The 24,250-nt window shown below is 41.5% G+C and overlaps 1 protein-coding gene across 4 annotated transcripts in view; it reads left to right on the forward strand.

Annotated features, from left to right (window-relative positions):
- DOCK9 (dedicator of cytokinesis 9) overlaps positions 1 to 24,250 on the forward strand; it is a 426,004-nt gene that overhangs the window by 224,024 nt on the left and 177,730 nt on the right. For 2 of the 4 annotated variants that reach the window (XM_075336721.1, XM_075336720.1), the window contains exons 5-8: positions 3,086 to 3,155; positions 16,021 to 16,116; positions 17,693 to 17,827; positions 23,372 to 23,546. In XM_075336721.1, the coding sequence (XP_075192836.1) occupies positions 3,086 to 3,155; positions 16,021 to 16,116; positions 17,693 to 17,827; positions 23,372 to 23,546 (476 nt within the window). Of the gene's footprint in view, positions 1 to 3,085; positions 3,156 to 16,020; positions 16,117 to 17,692; positions 17,828 to 23,371; positions 23,547 to 24,250 lie in introns of those variants that run through there. The other 2 variants (XM_075336718.1, XM_075336719.1) reach the window with 1 other exon arrangement.

The raw sequence follows: 24,250 nt of genomic DNA on the forward strand, positions 1-24,250 counted from the left end.
GCGACCTGATAGGGATCGCTGGTAAGTCGCTGGGAGGTCGCAGGTGAGATGTCACACAGTCAGATCTTACCAGCGATGCAGGAACAATACAGGTCGCGGTAGCGACCTGTATAACGATCTCAGCAGTCACTGTGACCCTGTCACACCGTGTCAAACACAGCGATGTGTCCTGCCCAGCAGGACATCGTCTTTGAAGAAAATGGCCTGGACCATTCGGCAACGACTAGAGATCTCACAGCAGAGGCCTGATCGCTGGTAGGTGTCACACATAACGAGATCGCTAACAGGATCGCTACTGCGTCACAGAAACCGTGGCTCAGCAGCGATCTCGCTAGCGATCTCGTTATGTGTGACGGTACCTTTAAAAAAAAAACAATCTGAATTGGTGCGATCAAAGGATAGGCTGCTTTATCATGACAGTGTGCCTGCCCACACATGGCCAATCAACCATTTTTGGCAAAAAACATTAGGACATCGGTTTCTCACCACCCTTACTCGCCTGACCGAGCCCCCTGAGACGACTTCTTATTCCCAAGAATGAACAAACGCCTAAAGGGACAGCTTTTTCAAGATGTAGAAGAGGTTAAGAAAAAATAACTGGAGGCCTTTAGCAGCATTACTTCAAAAAAATATCAAAAATTCTTCGAACAGTGGAAAAAACGTTAAGACAAGTGCATATCATCTAATGGACAGCATTTTGAAGTGGATTAATGTTTTCAAGAAGTTAAGTAATTCTCGTTTTTTGTGGGGCACCCTCTCTGATGAGAAATTTCTGACATATTAATGTCCTGTGGACATTCCACAACCGTCAAAGATGGGACAACTCCAAGTCATAGACTTTATGGAGTTTTTGTTTTACGTGCAGTCAGATTTTTCAGAATGTGTCCCATATAGGAGCATATTTGATGGTTTATTAGTATATATTGCATGAATATCATTAACCAATTAAATACCAGAAAGATGTTTGATCAGAACACAATATAATAATCTCTCCTGTCAGTAGTATATTTTCTGTTTTGATAAGCCTTCTGAGTATGGAATATATTACTTCTGGAATGTACTAGACGCTTCTTTCTATAGCTAACTTGTATGAATTGGTCTTTGCTATGGGAGCTGTCTTAAGAATCTCTTTGTGCAATGCAAGGAGGCGGCAATTAAAGTCTAATCAATGCCAGTCCTCTAGGAAATGTCTCTGTTTCTCCAGAGATGGCTCTGTGCTTTGATCCTATTCTGGCCTTCAAATCATTGCTTTGTAGCCATAAATATTGCTAAAAGCAGATATGCTGCATATTTTATATAGCAAGTTGTGATAAATTTAGACTTGTTCCTGCTGAGATTCTCATCCTGAATTTGTCACATCTCGTGGAGTTTTTCCGACACTTACAGCGCATGAATTACAAATAGTCACACATCAGTCACATTGTCAAAGGAGTTATCTGGCTCTCTTAGGAGTAACTGCACCTTTTTTTTTTTTTACAAAACTACTTGATAATCAGAGGATTATATTGTGGGGGTCAGTTGCTGAGATCCCCTAATGTGCTAAAAAAAAGGGGCAGAAGTATATTTTTAAGCACCTGTGCTTCTGTTGAGGCGGGTTAAAGAAATAGATTTTAGGAGACGTGTCTGTATGTTATTCACATTTGCTATTACACAGTGTATTATATAGCCAGTCTGTAACTGTTTGCAATAGCTAGATAATCATCCAGAGGATGGCAGGTATTTTATGTTTAAGGTGTTGTTTAATAAAGTACAATACTAAATAATAATGTGTATTTATAGGGAACCTGTCACTAGATTTGTCCCTTATAAGCTGTGGCCACCACCAATAAGTTCTTATATACATACAGCATTCTAATTCTGTACATAAGATCCCAGGCTGATCTGTAGAACATAAACAGCTTTTATTATACTCACCTGCGGGGCGGTTGGGTCCTCATCCGGTGCCACCTCTCTGCTCACAATCGCTGTCCTCTTTCCCAGCTCCGTGAGGATGATGCATCCTGCGTCATCCAGAGAGATGCCTACATTGCGCTCCTGTGTACACGTACTGCTGAGGGCAGATCAAAGTATTTTAGTGCGCATGCGCAGGCTGTGTTTGACCTGTCCCTATGCCGAGTGCAATGGAGGCCTCTGTGTTTGTGATGTAGAACACGTCATCCACACGGAGCTAGGAAGGAGAACGGCGATCGCAAAAAGATAGGTGGAGTGGGACCGAAACCAGCGATGCCCATCAGACCGCACCGCCCCTCAGTTGGGTATAAAAGGTCTTTTTTATGTTCTTCTAAATGGCTTGGACACTTATACACAGTATTCTAGAATACCATATATAAGGCATTATTGGTGGTGGCTGGAGCTTATAGGTGACAAATCTGGTGACAGGTTCCCTTTTAACTTGTTTTCACCTGAAAACCCCTTATCACCGATCTGTTGGATAGGAGATATCTTATCCGTTGTTGGGTGTCTGACCTCTGACAGGACAAGTCACTTTTATCCCCGCTAGGATAAAGCAGCAGTGCTTGCTCGACCACTGCTCCATTCATTCTGCACTTGGTTTTATCCAGCAGCTGGGAGTGAATGCGGCATGCGCACTGCCCCTCCATTCTAACAGGGTTCCCCGTCAAAATGAGGTGGCACCAAGAAGGCCAGAGTTTAGTGTTGGAATCGGTGCAGAAGCACTTCCAGCTTTCCAGGAATTGTTTTTGATCGGAGCTGATTACCTGTTCCCACCTGGGGAAGGGGGGGGGGGCGCTAACAGAATGATAATGATACGACTTTAACATTTTGCAAAACAGTAAGAACTTGGTTTGGCATTTGGTAATAAACGATGTGCTCTAATTCTTATTAATGACAACACTGTTCGTTTGGTTCACGGGTGTCATTTCAGAGCCAAGGTTGAGATATAATCTAATGGTAATTCTTGTTTATAGCGAATCGGGGAGCATCACCTTTTTAATTTATTTTTTTAATCATTTTCCATATTTTTAAGTTTTTAGTATTACCATCTATGCACAGTCAGTGCGTAAGTAACTGATACCCGATAGGTTACTATGCAGCGCTTATGATTATAACTTTTTTTTTTTAATAGCAAAGGGACCAAACCGGAGAAGCTTCCAGTTCATGTGTATGAAGTGGATGAAGATGCAGACAAAGATGAGGTGAGCCTATAATTATACTTCTCATCTACTATGTTGATAGATGTGGCTCTATAAAAACATATAAACCAGTACTCTGGGCGGCACGGTGGCTCAGTGGTTAGCACTGCAGTCTTGCATCGCTGCGGTCCTGGGTTCTAGTCCCACTAAGGACAACATCTGCAAGGAGTTTGTATGTTCTCCCCGTGTTTGTGTGGGTTTCCTCCGGGTTCTCCGGTTTCCTCCCACACTCCAAAAAACATACTGATAGGACATTTAGATTGTGAGCCCTAATGGGGACAGTGTTGCCAATATATGTAAAGCGCTATGGAATTAATAGCACTATATAAGTGAATAAATATTATTATGGCATCTGTAAAGATCTCGTGGATAAGTCATTTTGGTGCACATGTAACGTTGTGATAAATAAATAAAAAAATTGAAAAAAATCCAGCACTCAAAGCATTCAACTGAAATTGTTTTATATTTTATTCATTGATCTGTGTAATTATTAAAGACGTTTCGGTCATCCGACCTTCATCAGTTTACACTACAATAAAAAGATACATGAAAAATTTTTAAGTGTACAGAAATAATGGCATTATACAATCATGGTAACAAAAAAGGGCAGAAATATTCACCACATTATAATGCATGAACCATAAACTATGATATACAAAAAATGTCAACAAAAAGACAAAAATGAAGAATCTGTCAGTTGAGCCGCTTCACTAGCAGATATACTGTCCACCTAAAGATATAATTGAAATACAGATAAAATGTAGCATAATAGAACCATTATACAACAAAAAGGGGAACCAAACAGGAAACCCAAAAATTTATCCAAAAAATGTATATCTTGCTAATATAGAAGGACAAGAGCCTAAGCACCAGCACTGAGACACTATTCTAATCTAATAAAACAGACAATACACAGAAATGCCATGTAATGAACACTCACCAGAAAGGGCTCTGTAGAAATATATGGAAAAGCTGGACCAGAGGAAAAAGCTGCCCGTCCGGGTCTGCAGTCAATGTAATCTGACAGTCCAATGTCCAGATTTAAATAGACCGCTCAATTAGCTCATTAACAAGTTACAGAGCGTCACTTCCGGTCCGAAGACCGGAAGTGACGTCACGGAGCGTCACTTCCGGTCCGAAAACCGGAAGTGACGTCACCGGCTGGCAAAGTGTAAATCCTGATGGTTGGCAACTGTAGACATACACAGACAGCCACTCCTCACCGCAGGACGTCACTTCCGGTCCGCAAACCGGAAGTGACGATCCTGGTTGGCAAAATGTAAACCAGATGGTTGGCAATTTAAAGACAAATTACCTAAAAGATCAAATAAAAGAAAAAATAAAAAAAAAAAAAAAGAAAAAATAGAAGAAATAAGATAAGGGGACTAAGGGAATGGTGTATTTATTCAGAATCAATTTAATAATTCTTTAATTTTTTATCAACTATAATCAACCCTAGTAAAAAAAGGAAAAAAAGAAAAGAGAAAAAAGAAAAACTAAGAGGAATATAAGTCAGGAAATGGAGGGGGGGGGGGAAGGGGGGGAAGGGAAGGGAAAGGAAAAGGGGGTGGGCATTGGGAAGGGAAGAGGGGGGGAGTGGGGGGGGAGATATTATTGTGATAAATAATACATGCTATAGATCTGGATTGCCATCTCCTCTGCAAAATTAAGGTGTCAGTGCCTTGATGACCCAGTTGTGGCCAGGGGGATCAGTGCAGATACGGTAAGCCGTTCATCTTTTTTTTTTTTTTTTTTTTTTTGGTGCTTTCATAATGTGTTTTTCAGTGTTAAACAACCAGCTCACCTGCTGTAGATAGTAAGGAAAATCATTAGCCTTTCCTAACGGGTTTGTGGAAGTTTAGGTTACTTTCATCTATTTTGGTAGGAACACACTCAGTTCCACAGTGTTAGATACAGCTTTGCTGAATAATTGATGACAGCGCCTGGTTAGCGGCTGTGTCTGTGTGGATTGCTATTCAGCTACATTGTGTTGGGAGACTTTATCTTGCCATTTTTTACCATTAATACTAAACCGTGTAGGAAAAATCGTTCTTTCATTCGGCAGATCGGTCTTACGGTCTAGAAGAGACCTGCACTCAGATTCTTCATCTTGCCGATGTGCCGATCTCTATGCTCGTGTCCTGGAATGATCTGTCCGTAACTTTCTGATTTCTGCTGTTTTAAGCATAAAGCTGTTAGCATTTGCATTAAGGAGGGAAGTCGTACACCCAGGTATTCGGCTTGGTTGTGATTATTTTCATTACGGACTGCTGATTGAAGTTCACAGATGCACAGGATGTGGATTTGCTGTCCCTGGGATACCTTTACTTGCTGTGTCAGGGGTGAAGCCAGGTGACTCCTATCTGGATAAGTATCTTTAGAGTAGTAGATTTATGGAAATAGTTATTGAATAGTGACGTCTACATTGTAAAAGACTATAAGTAAACTGTCTTGTGCAATATAAATGAGCCTTAAGCTTATTGTGCTCCCCTGTCTATATTTATTATTATTATTTTTTATTTATAGGGCACCATTAGTTCCATGGTTCTGTACATGAGAAGGGGGTTACATACAGAATACACATATAAGTTACAATAGACAGACTAGTACTGAGGGAAGAGGGCCCTACCCTTGCGGGCTTACATTCTATAGGATTGTGGGGAGGAGACAGTAGGTGGGGTGTAGATCGGGCGGCGACTCCGCTCGGTGGTTGGGCGGCGGCTATATGCAGTGCCTTTGTGTTGTACACTATCCTGTGGTTCCTGAACAATCCATGGTTAGATCATAGACATTACACATGATGACTTGTGCATGATAAAGTGTTGAGTAGCATGCTTTGTTTAATCATCCTTCTTTAGGAGCGCACCGCTCCTCTGCCTCCTGGCTTCCTGTTGCAGTGGGTAGGTGAGTGCTGATCTCTGATCTATGGAATAATCGGAGAACAAAGAGTTAATGCTGAAAAAAATATGGAAAACATAGATTTAATGCTGAAACAATTTCATTTATTAAAAAAATAAATAAAATGCAATCATGCATATAAACATGAAAGATCACAATAGGCGGAAGGGTCTGGCATTAAAAGAAAGTCCCACCCCACTGTGGGAAGATCCTAATTTTATTCAAGGGACACAAAACAAATTATTTCAAGGATTGAAGCAGAGGTGTATTGAGGTTGGGTGATTTGCTGAAAGTAGATTAGGGGAGAGTTTAGGGTTCTGAGCTGGGCGGAGGTATTGGGAAAATTTAGTTTGGAAAATCATGATTACCTACAATGTCTACAAATAACGAGTCGTTACACATCAGTAGTAAGAGGTCAGGAAAGCTGAGAAGGGGAATTTTGATGTATTGGTCAGGGAGCTGGGTGTGAATACCTTTCGACATATACCAACGATTGAGAGATCAAATACAGGGCCCCTGGTAAGTGCAAATATTTAAAACCTGGGAGACGCCTTTTGGCGATCCGGACATCTATGATAAAATTCTAAGGTGGTTGGAATCTGTTAAGAAAGTAATGATGAACAAACAATGGAGGCAGATGCAATTCAAGTTAGTACACAACGCAATACACGCCTTTAATATACCACATTGTAGCTCACCAGTACATTTCGTGGACCATTGCCCTAAGTGCGGACTCCATAAAGCTAAACTGTTTTCACTGCATATGCGAGTGCCCACATGTGAGGGAGGTATGGAAGGAAGTGGTGGCGTACATATTGAGAATTTGGAAAGTAGTTATTCCTGTCGCCCCTCAGGCCTGTTTATTTCACTGTATAGAAGACTCTATGTAAACTGACGAAGCAAGTGCTCACTTTCCAGGTGTAATACACATAGTATTGCTTGTAGTTAAGAAATGTCTACTTAAAAATTGGCTGGTAAGACAAATTCCGAAAAATACAGAAATAGTCGATACCCTAAAAGCGATAATGATGTACGACAACCTGGACTCAGATAAACATAAGGAGAAGTGCACTAAAAGATTATTCAAAAAGTGGAGAACATTTATTGAGCAAAACTTCACACAGACGGTAATCACCCAGTTAATTAAAGCATTTGAACACACGTCTTGGTGTTGTTTGGAAGACATTGCAGGGACACTGAAGATGGGGATCATCCAACGGACTTACTGAAATTAACAAAAATGATAGTTAAGTTAAAGGATATTATTGTTAAAAAAAAATCTATGGAGTTGATATTGTTGTGACAATGAAAAAAGAAAATGATGTAGCAGACGCATTGTAAGATCCGCAGGAATTTATGGAATGTAACAATATGTTCTCTTTTTGCTGATATGTGCCTTTTGACATCAAATAAAATGTATTTTAAAAAAAAAAAAAAAGGCCCAAAGATTCCTGAAAAATGCAACACATACAAAATGACCAATGTAAGGTGATAACAATTTGAATGGATGCAGGACAGAGAGACACACCACAACCAGGCCTCTGGCCACTGTAGAGAGTCAGTTCACCAAGGCTACATGCAGAATAGTAATTAAATAACAGTGACTATAAGTCATAAGAGCGAAACCTGCACGCCGTCCAGAAAACTGGGATGGTATTAAAGAGAACAATGCTCATTGGTAATTACCTAAATAGAGACAAGGCCCAAGGTCCGGAGTGGCATACTTGATCTAGTTGGTGTGTAGAAGCCTGTGGTTCAGAAACACTGATATAATTCATCTCTGGACCATCAAAGATGGCAGCTAAAATATGTAGCTTAAAGGGAACCTGTCAGGTCCAATATGCACCCAGAACCACGAGCCATTCTGGGTGCGTATTGCTAATCCCTGCCTAACCATCCCTGTGTACACTAACATAGATAAAGGGATCTTTAGAAAAAGTATTTCTAAATTCCTTTTATCGTATGCTAATGAGCGAGGGGACTAGTCCCCTGGGCGTTACTTCCCCTGGCTAGTTGGCTTCATTAGCATGTTAGTATGCCCCTGTGGGCGTGCTAACATGCTATTGAATGTGCAGCATCAGAGTATGATCTCACTCACCTCTTCGCCACCATCGCCACCCGACACGATCATACACACTATGAAGTCGGGTGTACGCGTCCTGGCTTCAAATTGAAGTAGTGTGCATCACCGGAAGTCCGGGATCATGCGCACTGAGCTGAAATCCAGTGTCTGGCAACGATGGCAGTGGAGAGGTGAGTGAGATTATCTCTGACGATGTGCATTCATTAGCATGTTGGCATACCCACAAGGGCGTACTAACATGATAATGAAGCCAACTAACCAGGGGAAATAACACCCAGTGGACTAGTCTCCTCGCTCATTAGCATACGGTAAAACATCTTTAGAAATGCTTTCTCTAAAGATCTCTTTATGTATGCTAGTGTATACAGGGACGGTTAGGCAGGGATTAGCAATATGCACCCAGAACTGCTCATGGTTTGCATGGTTTGCATGGTTTGCATATTGGAAGCATAAAAGTAATTTAATGCAAGCAAGAACAAATATCATAAAAATGTGAATAATTACTCGATAAGTAAGTTAATACAACCCCTCGCAAAAATGATGGACTCACCTGGCTCTGAGGATGTTCATTCAATGGTTTACTTTTGTCTCAAATAAAGCAGATCACAGACATGGCTCAAAACTAAAGTCATTTCAAATGTCAACTTTCTGGCTTTAAGAAACACTAAAAAAAAATCATGAAAACATAATGTGCTAGCCAGTAACTGTTACTTTTCAAGACCAAACAGGGGGAAAAATTATGGAATCACCCTGTAAATTTTCATTCCCAAAACGAACACCTGCATCAAATAAGATCTGCTCGTTAGTGTGCATCTAAAAAGGAGTGATCACACCTTGGAGAACTGTTGCACCAGGTGGACTGACATGAATCATGGCTCCAACACGAGAGATGTCAATTGAAACAAAGGAGAAGATTATCAAACTCTTAAAAGAGGGTAAATCATCACGTAATGTTGCAAAAGATGTTGGTTGTTCCAAGTCAGCTGTGTCTAAAATCTGGACCAAATACAAATAACATGGGAAGGTTGTTAAAGGCAAACATACTGGTAGACCAAGGAAGACCTCAAAGCGTCAAGACAAGAAACTTAAAGCAATATGTCTCCAAAACAGGAAATGAACTACAAAACAAATGAGAAACAAATGGGAGGAAACTGGAGTCAATGTCTCTGACCGAACTGTAAGATACCTCCTAAAGGAAATGGGATTTACATACAGAAAAGCTAAACAATAAAAAGATTACTGCCTGCAGAGAACATGTAACTTTCCACAGTCATTGATGATATGGGGCTGCATGTCAGGTAAAGGCACTGGGGAGATGGCTGTCATTACATCTTCAATAAATGCCCAAGTTTACATTGAAAGTTTGGACACTTTTCTTATCCCATCAATTGAAAGGATGTTTGGGGATGATTAAATCATTTATCAAGATGATAATGCATCCTGCCATAGAGCAAAAACTGTAAAAGCATTCCTTGAAAGAAGACCCATAAGGTCAATGACATGGCCTGCAAATAGTCCAGATCTCAATCCAATTGAAAATCTTTGGTGGAAGTTGAAGAAAATGGTCCATGTCAAGGCTCCAACCTGCAAAGCTGATCTGGCAACAGCAATCAGAGAAAGTTGGAGCCAGATTGATGAAGAGTACTGTTTGTCACTCGTTAAGTCCATACCTCAGAGACTGCAAGCTGTTATAAAAGCCAAAGGTGGTGCAACAAAATACTAGTGATGTATTGGAGTGTTCGTTTGTTTGTTTTTCATGATTCCATATTTTTTCCTCCTGTTTGGTCTTGAAAAGTAACCATTACTGGATAGCACATTATGTTTTCATGATTGTTTTACTGTTTCTTAACCCCTTACCGACCGCGGGCCATAAAATTACATCCTAGCGGTCATAATGTTACTGCCCGCTGTCTGCCGGCGGCAGCATGCCGCGATCGGCACACATGTCAGCTGATTTTCACAGCTGAGATGTGTGCCTGCTAGGCACGAGCAGAATCGTTATCTGCTCGTGCCGTTTAACCCCTTAAATGGCGCTGTCAATATGTGACAGCGCCATTATAAGCGCGATCGTGGTAAACTTTTACTTACCGCCCGATACCGGAAGTCACGTGACACGATCACGTGACTTCCGTTAGTTATCATGGTAGCACAGGGTCATGTGATGACTCCTGTACTACACATGAATTGCTTTCACTTTCGCTGGTACTAGTAAAATAAAAAAAAAAGTTTTAAAAAATTAAAAAAAAAAAACCCTAAAAGTTCAAATCACCCCCCATTTGCCCCATTGAAAATTAAAGGGTTAAAAAAATAAAAAATATACACACATTTGGTATCGCCGCGTTCAGAAACGCCCGATCTATCAAAATATAAAATCAATTAATCTGATCAGTATACGGCGTAGCGGCAAAAAAATTCCAAACGCCAAAACGACTTTCTTTTGTCGCCACAACTTTTGCGCAAAATGCAATAAGAGGCGATCAAAACGTAGCATCTGCACAAAAATGGTACCGTTAAAAACGTCAGCTCGAGACGCAAAAAATAAGCAGTCGGTGAGCCCTAGATCCTGAAAAATGAGAACGCTACGGGTCACGGAATATGGCGTAAAACGTGCGCCACTTTTTTCGGTCAAACTTCCGATTTTTTTTTTAACCCCTTTATATAAAAGTAAACCTATACATGTTTGGTGTCTACGAACTCGCACTAACCTGAGGCATCACACCCACACATCAGTTTTACCATATAGTGAACACAGTGAATAAGATATCTCAAAAACAATAGTGCTATCGCACTTTTTTTGCAATTTTTCTGCATTTGGAATTTTTTTGCAGTTTTCCAGTACACTATATGGTAAAACTTATGGTTTCATTTAAAAGTACAGCTCGTTCCTCAAAAAATGAGCCCTCACATGACCATATTGACTGAAAAATAAAAAAGTTACGTCTCTCAGAAAAAGAATGGCGGAAAAAAAAAGGAAAGCGAAAAATCGGCTGGTCGTGAAGGGGTTAAAGCCAGAAAGTTGACATTTGAAATGACTTTACTTTTGTTTAAAAAAAGCAGATCACAGACATGGCACAAAACTAAACAACTGAATGAACATCCTCAAAGCCAGGTGATTCCATAATTTTTGCCAGGGGTTGTAGTATCTTAAAAAGGCAATATTATTACTAGGGTATCTAAAACATTTTCTTACATCTGTTCAATGCTTGATTTTATTTTTTCTCAAGGTTTTGCTTTTGGCCATATTCAGTCTTCAGCTGGTATTGAAAGTGCATTTACTTCAGACTGGCATTTGCAATAGAATCCATGACCTTTTTACCAAGAAGCACAACTTTGTAATTGTGTAATGACAGACTATTATGAATGAGTGGCATACACAAGGTCAGACTGCATTTCATTAAATAGTTAGACACCACTTTATTTCTGCAAGGACAAACAGTATCGGTATGCATTTTAAAAAAGTGTTTTCTACACTGAGTGCCCAATTATTAGGTAATATGCTATTTTGACCATATTGTCATTTTTATGGATATTTTCCAACTCCAAGCTGTATAAACTTGACTGCTTATTGGATGAAGCAGATCAGGTTATGTTTATTTGTACAATGAGGGAAGTTTGTGGTCTAAGGATACAACATCCTTTATCAAGGTGTGCTGAATTATTAGGCAACTTGTTTTCCTCTAGCAAAATGTGTCAAAAAGATTTAATGGACTCTGAAAAGTCAAAAATTGTTAAGTCTTACAAAATTATATGGCACTCTTGAAATTGCTAAGATATTGGGGTGTGATCACAGAACCATCTAAACATTTTAATTTATTAAAATAGATTTAACATAAATCTAAAAATTTTTGAGACAAAAAAACCGCACAATAATGGCCAAACATTTGAGAAGACTCAAACTGGAAGCCACCAAGAAGCCATTATCCTCTAGTGCTGTCATATTCCAGAACTGCAACCTCCCTGGAGAACCCAGAAGCTCTAGGTTTTTAGTGCTCAGAGACCTGGCCAAGGTAAGAAAGGCTGAAACATGATCACCACTGAACAAGACATACAGATATATGAATCATCAAGGGCCAAGACATATCCGAAGACAGATTTTTCATGCTGCTTACAGGTTTTAAAAAAATCTTCTAATATTAAATGCTGTAGACTTTGAAGGCATAATACCTTACTGATCAGGGTGTATTACCGATGAGATAACTGTATTTAGCTGATTTGCAAGAACCTTGGGAGGATCTTAATGTCAGTTGTTAATAGGGATATAGGCCTGTAGGAGTCAGGTTGCTCCTTGTCTTTACCCTCTTTTGGTGTTACCATTATAGTGGCCTCATACAGGAAGTGCGGTATTTTCCCATTTGCAAAAGCATCATTAATCATATCAAGATAGTATTCCGACAGCTCCTGCTCGAATATTTTATAAATTTCTATCGAAAGACCATCCACCTTGGTGCCTTCTCATTAGGCACATTAGGCATCTTACTATATATTAATATATTACTTACTAATTGCCAACTGAATTTCTTCCACCGTTACTGGCCTATCTAGAAATTTCATCTCATCCCTCCCCAGCTTCTGAAGCTTTATCCTAGCCAGGTGTGCCGCAAGATCCTCCTGAGAGTACTGTGCCATAGCGTTCTGAATAAAACCTATTTAAGATCTGTAATATGTCCTGCGATTTTGAATGTAACACACCTAAGTTGTCTTGATGGATGAGTAAAGGAAATGAGGGACCGCACTCCGTACCGCTGTGCAGGAATCTTTAGTTTATTAGACGGTGCAGGGTAAAAAGCAGGAGACGAGCTGTGAGCTGGCTCCCAGGTAGAGGACGACAGCTGTTTCGCCTAACTAATTAGGCTTCCACAGGTCCATATGTGGAGCTACAACGGCGCCCCCTATATAGGAGTGCTCACAGGTGCGTCGCATGCCACATAAAAACATACATAGGAGAATGTAATATGCATATAAAACATGGAACACACCATGCCACAATACAAAACAATAAAAACAAGGTTATTACAAAACGATTATACCAAAAAAGAAGAAAGGACACCGAAGGAATACATATGCAAAATATGTCAAAGCATACACATATGGAGGACCTACAGAAAAACTGACAGATCCACACGATCATTTAACCCCAATGCCCCCTGAGCTCCATAATTAATGATTAGTTTGGCCTCAACTTGTAGTAAAAGTTGCTGAAGGTTGCCCCCCCTCGATGGGAGGACAACCTTCTGCAGGCCAGCAAAACGGAGGACATCAGGGTTACCATTATGATGCTCGCGGATGTGAGAAATCAGTCTAGGAGAACCTTTGCCTGACGTTACCGAATTGTAGTGCTCCCTGAACCTGACGTATAAACATCTGATTGTTTTGCCTATGTAAAATCTGCCACAAGGGCAGAAAATCACATAGACAACGAATTTAGTTTTACAAGAAATAAACTGGAGGACCGAATGTGAGTGCGAACCCACCTGTAGGGATCGGCCAGTGAGATGCAGGTTACAAAATCTGCAGTTGCCACACCGGTAGTTACCCGGCGGGCAGCATCTATCGAGCCACACAGAGGGGCTGGTAAGTCTATTTCTCACTAGTTTATCCCGTAGGTTAACGCAACGTCTGACCGAGACCAAAGGATTAGCCTTGGTCATTTCAACCAAAGTAGGATCTCTTTCCAGAATGTGCCAATGCCTATACAAAGTTCTCCTAATGACATGCTCCAAGGGACCGAACCGAAAGTTAAACACAAATCTATTCAGATCATCAATCTTTCTGTCAGTGCGGCCCATGCGATTAGAACAATGGACACCAGATCTAGCCCTCTCAAAAGCAGAATCAATTAACTCCTCAGGGTAACCCCTTTGCTGAAGCCTTTCTAAGTTGTCTTTCAGCCCATAGATAAACGCATTCTCTTTTTGCGCCTGTGCAAGCCCAGCCAGTAAGCAGCCTGTTGCCATCCCTTCCTCATAATACCATTGTTTCTGGAACAGTCTTTTATTTTCCGCTTGCATCAGCTGGAACTGTCTAAGCTGCCTTTGCGCTTCCTTCCATAGCTCACCATTTTCAGGGCTGTTACATTGAGTAAATACTTGTTCAGCCTCTCTAACTTTGTCCTCCAAATCTTCCCCGTCTTTCTAGTCCTAACCTTCATCACCTTTATCTCTTACAAATATCCCACTCAGGACTGCTTTCATAGCGTCCCACACAACTCCAACTGGCGCTGTATCTTTGTTAGTGTTAAAATATTCAACTAGGTTCTTTTTAATGCTATAACAATCTACTAACCTTAGCCAAAAGGGGTTAAGCTTCCATCCCAACCCATTCTTATCCCTGAGAAGGTCCGCCTTTAGCTGGAATAACAGTGGGGAATGATCTGATAGCGATCTAGGGGACTAGCGCACCTTGTTCATAATCAGGACCATAAGAGAAATACTTAACACCATATCTTTCCTGGACATTGAGTGGTAGGTCGAGAATGCACAAGACAAGATCCTAGCGTCAGGGAAACGTTTCCGCCAAACATCCATCAGTCACAATTCGTTAAGGAGGCAAGCAAAGGGGGATTGCATGTTAGTGCCCGCTGGGTGTTGATGTTTAAAAGGATTACATAGAGCTTTAAAATCTCCCATAATGAACAGGGGTAAATCTGGCCAGCTTGACAACCTTTTAAATAACATTATGTTAAGGAACATTTGAATATGGAGGTGGCACATATATGACCACTATTCTACATTCCACATGGGCCACTGTACAGCAGGGACTTTAAGATGACCACTAGCCTATCTCTGTTACTGTTTTTGCCATAGATGATTAAGGGTAGAGCCCCTAAGATCCCTATATGCTTTTCCTTTCAGTTACGATATTCTGTACTGGATACTGCTACACTGTTACAGTCAATAGGAGTAATACACAAATCACCAGAGCACGAGCCATGGCAATAAAGATTATTCCCCACTACCTCTTGCTGACTAGTGGATAGACGAGGATAGAGAGATATGAATGTATTCATATTATAGAGGGACAATATATATATATAATATATAGATATTTTGCTGCACGTTTTGCGCCATGTTTGCTCTACAAAGCCGCAAAAATCAAGACAATCTTTAACTTTTTTCAAAATTCATGAACCACATGCAGTGTTTTGAATAATTTTCTGCAAAAACTACAACAAATGCCAGTAAACAAAAAGGAAAAGTGATTTAAAGGGAATTCTTCATATCCTCCAATGCTTTTAACTTGCAGACATGAGGTTAATCTGCAGGGAGAGGGGGGGGGGGGGCGTTTCACAACTCCGGTATTTTGCCGGAAGCCGGATCTGGCACAAATGCGGTACAGTTAAATTCATTTACAGTGGAAGCGCGACACTATGCGGACACATGCTTCATACACAACCGCATGTGTCCACATGGTGTCACGCTTCCACTGTAAATTAATGTAACTGTACTGCATTTGTGCCGAATCTGGCTTCCGGCAAAATACCGGAAATGTGAAATGGCCCTAAGAGTGTTCTAAAGCCAACCAGCTACTGGAAGGAAAACTATTGTATTCCTCCCAGCAGCCTGCAACTTTGAGCCACAGGGGAGTGCCGTTGCGTCTGTCAGTCAGTGCCGGTGTGCGGTTACAGCCTCCGCTCACTATGTACCTCGCCTCTGTGACTGAAAGCCTGAGGATGCTGGAAAGAATAAGGTTCATTTGTTCCCTAAGGCTTTAGAACACTAATTACCCGCAGATTGACCCCACATCTGCAGGTTAAGTGTTTTTTACATGACTGATTCCCTTTAAAAGAAAAGAAAAAAAACCTGGAAATGATTGATGAATAGGGACCATGATGTATAAAATGTAATGACATTTGTGACCTTTCCTAATAGAAAAATATTTTGCTTCTAGGATGCGGCGTCCCTTGGCTCACAAAAAGGGGGGATCACCAGACAGGGCTGGTTGTACAAAGGAAATATGAACAGTGCAATAAACGTCACCATAAGGGTGAGTATCAAAGCTGTATGGGCACCAAAAGTAAAATGTCCACCACCTATTGAGTCTAGAGCTGTGTCCTTCATGTCCTTAAGCAGGGGTGGGGAACCTTTTTTCTGCCGGGGGGCATTTGGACATTTCTACCAACCTTCGGGGGCCGCACAAAATTATCAATGTTTAAATGACCCTGCTATATTTGCTGAAACAATTAACTGGGGGCATGCACACCACACGAGGGGCTGGGGGCATGCACACCACACGAGGGGCTGGGGGCATGCACACCACACGAGGGGCTGGGGGCATGCACACCACACGAGGGGCTGGGGGCATGCACACCACACGAGGGGCTGGGGGCACAGACACCACACGAGGGGCTGGGGGCACAGACACCACACGAGGGGCTGGGGGCACAGACACCACACGAGGGGCTGGGGGCACAGACACCACACGAGGGGCTGGGGGCACAGACACCACACGAGGGGGATGCTCACAGGACTTGGGGGGATGGGCTGCACACAGGATGGGGGGTGCTCACAGGACTGAGTGATGGGCTGCACACAGGACATTGGGGGGCACACTGCGCTGAGAGTTTCATGCAACTCTGGGGGAGAGGGTTTACAGAACTGGGGTGGGGAGGCACACAGCACTGGGCAGGGCACATAGCAGCAGAGGGCCGGCGCTGGACTCACAGCAGCATCGCACTCAAAGTACCGGAGTGCAGGCGCCAGACTTACAGCATCAGAAGGAGAAGGCGGGCACAGAGCTCCGGAGGGCAGGGGGCAGGCACACAACGCTGGAAGCTGTGAGGTTGCTGTGGGACCCGCCCACAAAGTAAGCACTGGCCGACGGGAGAACACATTGGTGCGCACAAGCAAGTGTGGATTTAAAGAGCCAGCGGCACGCGGGCCGGAGGTTCCCCACCCCTGCCCTAAAGGATAATGAAAATCTGCTTAAGACTCTGATCACACAGGGCATTTTTGCAGTGGGGTTTTTTTGTCAGCAAAACCTGATCTCTTGGCAGTAAAAAAAAAAAAACGCTGCATTTTTGTGTTTTCTTTTTTTTTTATTTCCCAAAAACGCACCATAAAAAGCAGATGCGTTTTTTCACTCATTGCTTTCAATGGTGAAAAAAGCCGCAAAAACACTGAAACAATTGACATGCTGCTTCTTTCAAAAACCCCAGCGTTTTCCTTTTCAGAAAGTCAGTATGTGTGTGAGATTTCTGCATAGGTTTTACTGGTACTGTAAGAAGCAGCTTTTTATTAGCATTTACCCAATGAAAAAAATATGCAAAAAACGCACTGTGAGAGCATAACCTAATTCCACAATTCAGCTCTTGTCACTGCGGAGAGCCATGTTTGTAATCTCATTACTTTCAGCTATTCTCTGTAAATGTCTCAGGCATCACATTAACTAGTCACAACATGCAGAAGGTACAATAACTTTTCAATGTGTCTCCTGTTACTTTTTATAGTTAGCGTATGTTCCTTTATAAATTGATCTGCTTCTCTTAGAACCTCTTTTTAGCAATGTGCTAGAGATGTTGGCCTCTTCAGGAAGGATCAATAACATTTTTATTTTCTTTCAGTCTTTTAAAAGGAGGTTTTTCCACCTTATTCAGCTTGGTGACGGCTCATACAACTTAAATTTCTACAAAGATGAGAAAATTTCCAAAGAGCCTAAGGGATCAATATTTCTTGATTCTTGCATGGGTGTCGTACAGGTAAATGTCTTTTGTGTTATTGTCTTGCTTTATCATTTATGAGGTACTTGTACTGTAATGGGGGAAAATTTGGCCACTGTTTTACATATTACATACATCTGTTATGTTCTTAGATGTCACGTACAGCATGTAATCTCAATTTGTGCGAGTCCTCGCATGACACTCGGCTCACGCTTGCAGCACAGTGTCATGCGAGTATCCTGCGACTGTGGTCCGATTGTACAATCAGACCACAACTGCGGAGGTGGGAGGGCCAGCGCTGTGGAGGGAGGGATTTATCTTCCGATCTCCTCTGTTGCCAGCTGATGCGAGAATCACACTGCTCTCATGTTACACCGGTGTAATGCGAGTGCAATGCAATGTTTCTCTCGCCCCCATAGACTTTAATGGGTGTGATTGAAACAGGATCGCATTGCAGTCGCAGCATGCTGCAATTGTTTTCTTGGTCCGATTAGGGCTGACAAAATAATCTTTCATGTGTGCTGCCCCATAGAGTAATTTTGGTCCGAGTGGAATGCAATGTTTTGGTTTTTTATTTTTTATTGCATTCCACTCGTTCTGTATTACTCGCCATGTGTGCTGACCCATAGGGTGTGCCACTCTTATACTAATATCCCAGCCGATCTCTGGACTGATTTTTGGAGGTCACGTTTGTGGATCACTACCTCCTTTTATAAAGGGATCTTATAATCCATGCAGGCAGCCTGGTTGCATCTAGCTTTTCTGCAGAACACATCATAGCTGCAGAAGGTACGGTTCAGCCACTCCTGGGGAGCAGATTCACGGCTTATAGTGTACAGATGTGTCTACACTTCTTTCTTTTCACCCATAGGATTTTTTGTCCTCTTTAAAGTATAGTTTATTCCAAAAGTTTTGAGAAATATTTTGAAACATTATTTTTTTTTTTTTTTTAACTCCTTGCTACATACTGAATTTTTTCATCATCATTCATCACTGATTTTATTAACTCCTTGCTAGACATACTGAATTTTTTCATTATTGGTCGCTTTGATTTTTTTAACTCCTCGCTAGGCATGCTGAATTTTTTTCATCGTCATTTGCTTTGTAGACGTCAGCATTGCAGCAAAATTGCTTCCATTTCGTACGAGAAAATTTGTGAAGACTGCCCCATCTTATAACATAATCTGCTGCATTTTGTTAAGGATACTAATTAGAAGCAGAGTCTGAGAATACTGTGGGCTTATGAATTATTTGAAGGAAAGGAAGGTGCAGCCAGTGCTGAGCGCAGATCTGGTAGACGGTTTTTGTGTCTGAGAAGGGAGCTGTCCTCTGGGGCTGGGAGTGATACATTTTCTTAGCAGCATGTGCAGTTCAGGAAGTGTTTGCTGTTTTTTCTGTATTTGGCGCTCACCCATATTTTTAGAATAAATCTGAAAAAAACACCTCTAACCTTGCTGTACATTCTTGATAGGTTACATACAGGCTGATAGTCCATGTGGGATTACAGACTTGGGAGAGAACATTCTTAGCTGCAGATAGATATATACATATGTATGCATTATATATACACTGGAGCTGTCTAATGCTGGAACGTTACCCTCATATTTGTCCCCCACACTACGACTGTTATTAAGAAGATAATACTAGATGTGTTTTCTCACAAATTCCCAAGAAGATTTAATTTCCTGGCATACTTATTACTCATTCATAATACCTTTTCTGACACTTCCCAGTTAACATTTCTTAACCTCTCCAGTCATATATACTGCTGCAGAAAACTGTTAATGCTTTGACATTACTCCCAATGTTTCAATCCTAAATCCCAGAAATCCTGAAATGTCCCACTGCCTTGTAGCGACAAAGGTAGGATAAAAACAACCTACTGTTTCTAATCTCTCTATTGTGTACTTCTGATCCCTGGAATGGGCACATTTCTTAACCTGGTGTCACACATAACGACAACGACATCGCTGTTACGTCACCATTTTCTGTGACGTAACAGCGACCTTGTAAGTCGCTGTTATGATCGCTGCTTAGCTGTCAAACACAGCGACGCAGCAGCGATCATAACGTCGCTACATGTGCAGAGAGCAGGGAGCCGCGCTTAGCGCTGGCTCCTTGCTCTCCTAGCTACAGTACACATCGGGTTAATTAACCCGATGTGTACTGCAGCTACATGTCACAGTGCAGAGAGCAGGGAGTCGCGCACACTGCTTAGCGCTGGCTCCTTGCTCTCCTAGCTACAGTACACATCGGGTTAATTAACCCGATGTGTACTGCAGCTACATGTGCACAGAGCAGGAGCCGGCACGAGCAGCAAGAGCGGCGGAGGCTGGTAACGAAGGTAAATATCGGGTAACCAGGGAAAGGTCTTCCCTTGGTTACCCGATGTTTATCCTGGTTACAGCTTTCTGCAGCTGCCAGACGTCGGCTCCCTGCTCGCTTCATTTCGTCGCTCTCTCGCCGTCGCACACAGCGATGTGTGCGTCACAGCGGGAGAGCGACGACGAAAAAATGAAGCAGGACATTCAGCAACGAGCAGCGACCTCACAGCAGGGGCCAGCTCGTTGCAGGATGTCACACACAGCAACAGCGACGGGACGTCGCTGCAACGTCACAGAAAATGGTGACGTAGCAGCGACGTCGTTGTCGTCGTCGCTGTGTGTGACACCACCTTTAGAGGAGTCTATTGATTTAAAAGGGTATTCCAATCTTCAAGATCATATCCCAATATGTAGTAGGCATAATAATATTATTAGCAATTACCTCCAATTAGAAATGTAGTATAGTTCTTCTGATTAGCTATGTCTCTTACTTCATGTGCAGAGCATTGCAGAAGTTTTGGACTCCATGGTTACGACCACAAGCAACTAACTGTCACTGTATGAGTGGACGTAATCAAGGATACCTGCAATGCCCTGCACTTTACTACATTTCTAATTGGAGATATTTGTGGATAAAAAATCCAGCATCTCGTCCGGTTGAAGTATAATTAAAGCCAACTTTATTCCATATTCTTTAAAAATTCCAAGAAAGGGAAAGTCATAAAACCATGCAAGGTGCACTTTTGTAGAAGACGCTTACGCGTTACGGACTACATGTCCTTACTCATAGGATTAAGGACATGTAGTCCGAAACTCGTAAGCGTCTTCTACAAAAGTGCACCTTGCATGATTTTATGACTTCCCCTTTTTTGGAATTTTTAAAGAATTTGGACTAAAGTTGGATTTAATTATACTTCAACCGGACGAGATGCTGGATTTTTTATCCACAAATATGTCCTTTGGATCGCCTGGTATCCTTCCTTGCACCGCCCGGTATTAATTGGACTCAGAGAAGCACACAAAAGGAGACTGGGTGAGCTGATAAAAAAGCACTGTTTTCTACATTTCTAATTGGAGGTATTTGCTAAGATAATATTATTATGTCTACTACATATTGTGCTAGGATCTTGGAAGTTGGAATAGCCCTTTAAGTAGGCCTATATGAAATGTGCATGCACCGCCTTGAGTATTAGGTAGACAGCACAATATGTGAGACTTCAGGGACACTATCCACACAAATCAAGGGAAGGAGCAGCATTGCAATATACAGTCATATGAAAAAGTTTGGGCACCCCCTATTAATGTTAACCTTTTTTCTTTATAACAATTTGGGTTTTTGCAACAGGTATTTCAGTTTCATATATCTAATAACTGATGGACTGAGTAATATTTCTGGATTGAAATGAGGTTTATTGTACTAACAGAAAATGTACAATCCGCATTTAAACAAAATTTGACTGGTGCAAAAGTATGGGCACCCTTATCAATTTCTTGATTTGAACACTCCTAACTACTTTTTACTGACTTACTAAAGCACTAAATTGGTTTTGTAACCTCATTGAGCTTTGAACTTCATAGGCAGGTGTATCCAATCATGAGAAAAGGTATTTAAGGTGGCCACTTGCAAGTTGTTCTCCTATTTGAATCTCCTATGAAGAGTGGCATCATGGGCTCCGCAAAACAACTCTCAAATGATCTGAAAACAAAGATTATTCAACATAGTTGTTCAGGGGAAGGATACAAAAAGTTGTCTCAGCTTTTTAAACTGTCAGTTTTCACTGTGAGGAACATAGTAAGGAAATGGAAGAACACAGGTACAGTTCTTGTTAAGCCCAGAAGTGGCAGGCCAAGAAAAATATCAGAAAGGCAAAGAAGAAGAATGGTGAGAACAGTCAAGGACAATCAACAGACCACCTCCAAAGACCTGCAGCATCATCTTGCTGCAGATGGTGTCAATGTGCATCGGTCAACAATACAGCGCACTTTGCACAAGGAGAAGCTGTATGGGAGAGTGATGCGAAAGAAGCCGTTTTTGCAAGCACGCCACAAGCAGAGTCACCTGAGGTATGCAAAAGCACATTTGGACAAGCCAGTTACATTTTGTAAGAAGGTCCTGTGGACTGATGAAACAAAGATTGAGTTGTTTGGTCATACAAAAAGGCGTTATGCATGGAGGCAAAAAAACATGGCATTCCAAGAAAAGCACTTGCTACCCACTGTAAAATTTGGTGGAGGTTCCATCATGCTTTGGGGCTGTGTGGCCAATGCCGGCACCGGGAATCTTGTTAAAGTTGAGGGTCGCATGGATTCAACTCAGTATCAGCAGATTCTTGACAATAATGTGCAAGAATCAGTGACGAAGTTGAAGTTACGCAGGGGATGGATATTTCAGCAAGACAATGGTCCAAAACACCGCTCCAAATCTACTCAGGCATTCATGCAGAGGAACAATTACAATGTTCTGGAATGGCCATCCCAGTCCCCAGACCTGAATATCATTGAAAATCTGTGGGATGATTTGAAGCGTGCTGTCCATGCTCGGCGACCATCAAACTTAACTGAACTGGAATTGTTTTGTAAACAGGAATGGTCAAATATACCTTCATCCAGGATCCAGGAACTCATTAAAAGCTACAGGAAGCGACTAGAGGCTATGATTTTTGCAAAAGGAGGATCTACAAAATATTAATGTCACTTTTATGTTGAGGTGCCCATACTTTTGCACCGGTCAAATTTTGTTTAAATGCGGATTGCACATTTTCTGTTAGTACAATAAACCTCATTTCAATCCAGAATATTACTCAGTCCATCAGTTATTAGATGTATGAAACTGAAATAGCTGTTACAAAAACCCAAATTGTTATAAAGAAAAAAGGTTAACATTAATAGGGGTGCCCAAACTTTTTCATCTGATTGTATGCCGAGGATCTGGGCCCAGATGGCCCCTTGGCAATTTATATGTGATGCAGGACAAGAATAAATTTCTTGTTCTTAGTTGTCTTGGGCTTTGGAATGAAAATACATTTTAGGTGGAGGGAAATATTCATACAAGAAAATCTGCTGACTGATTCCCTTTAATGTATAATCCGCAGTTTACATGTAAACAGACTGGTCAAGAAGAGCTGAAGCCTTTCTTAGTTGTTTGTGTTTTAATTTTCCCATTTTATGTTAGAGAATGATTGAAGATGTCATTAAAATCATTCTGTGACTGTAAGTCGTTATGTTTCTGGGAAAATCTCAGTTGTATCATTTCTTTTAGAACAACCGAGTGCGGCGCTTCGCCTTTGAGTTGAAGATGCAAGACAAAAGTAGTTATCTCCTCGCTGCAGACAGCGATGCGGAAATGGAGGAATGGATCAGCACGCTTAATAAAATTTTGCAACTGAACTTTGAAGCTGCTATGCAGGAGAAGAGAAATGGAGAATCTCATGAAGGTCTGGTATATTTGGTGACCATTACATAATGGTTGTGTATTAAATGCTGCTTTCCATTACATGTGGCTTTAGCCAGTAGTAAGATCCTCATTTGGCTTTTAGATTCACCACACACGTTCAGCTGATTATGTACCATTTTCACAATGTTATTTTTTTTTTTTTTTTAAAATCAGATACTTTTTTATTAAAACAGAATACATACAACAGAATAACAAATCGGCATCCAAATTAAATTTATCACATCTATTACCCCTTTAACTCCCCCTCCCGCCCCCTCCCCCACCCCGGCAGCAACACTTCTCCCCGATACTACATCCCATTTAGTACACACTTAGGATACCCTTCAACTGTAGTATAGCAACCATCCCGTTGTGCAGGAGGAACAACTAGTAACACAAATAAAACAAAACATACCCATCAGAGGTCTCAGACGGCTATCCCCGTCCCATATCAGTTTACTGGTCCATCACTCGTCTTATTCGCATTGCAGCCAAGGAGACCATAGCTTCTCAAACATTTTAACATTCCCCCTTCTTTCATACACTCCCCGTTCCAGCTGAAGAATACATTTCACCCTTTTAATGTACTCTCCCCTGGTCGGGGGGTCTTTTTTAATCCAGGACCTGGCAATTAGCTTTCTTGCCGCATACAGCAGCCTAGCAATGACAATTTTCATAGTATTTTCCACCCCAAGCTCCTCAACA

This window comes from Anomaloglossus baeobatrachus, chromosome 2 (genome assembly GCF_048569485.1).
Source record: "Anomaloglossus baeobatrachus isolate aAnoBae1 chromosome 2, aAnoBae1.hap1, whole genome shotgun sequence".
In the NCBI taxonomy this organism is placed as follows: Eukaryota; Metazoa; Chordata; class Amphibia; order Anura; family Aromobatidae; genus Anomaloglossus; species Anomaloglossus baeobatrachus.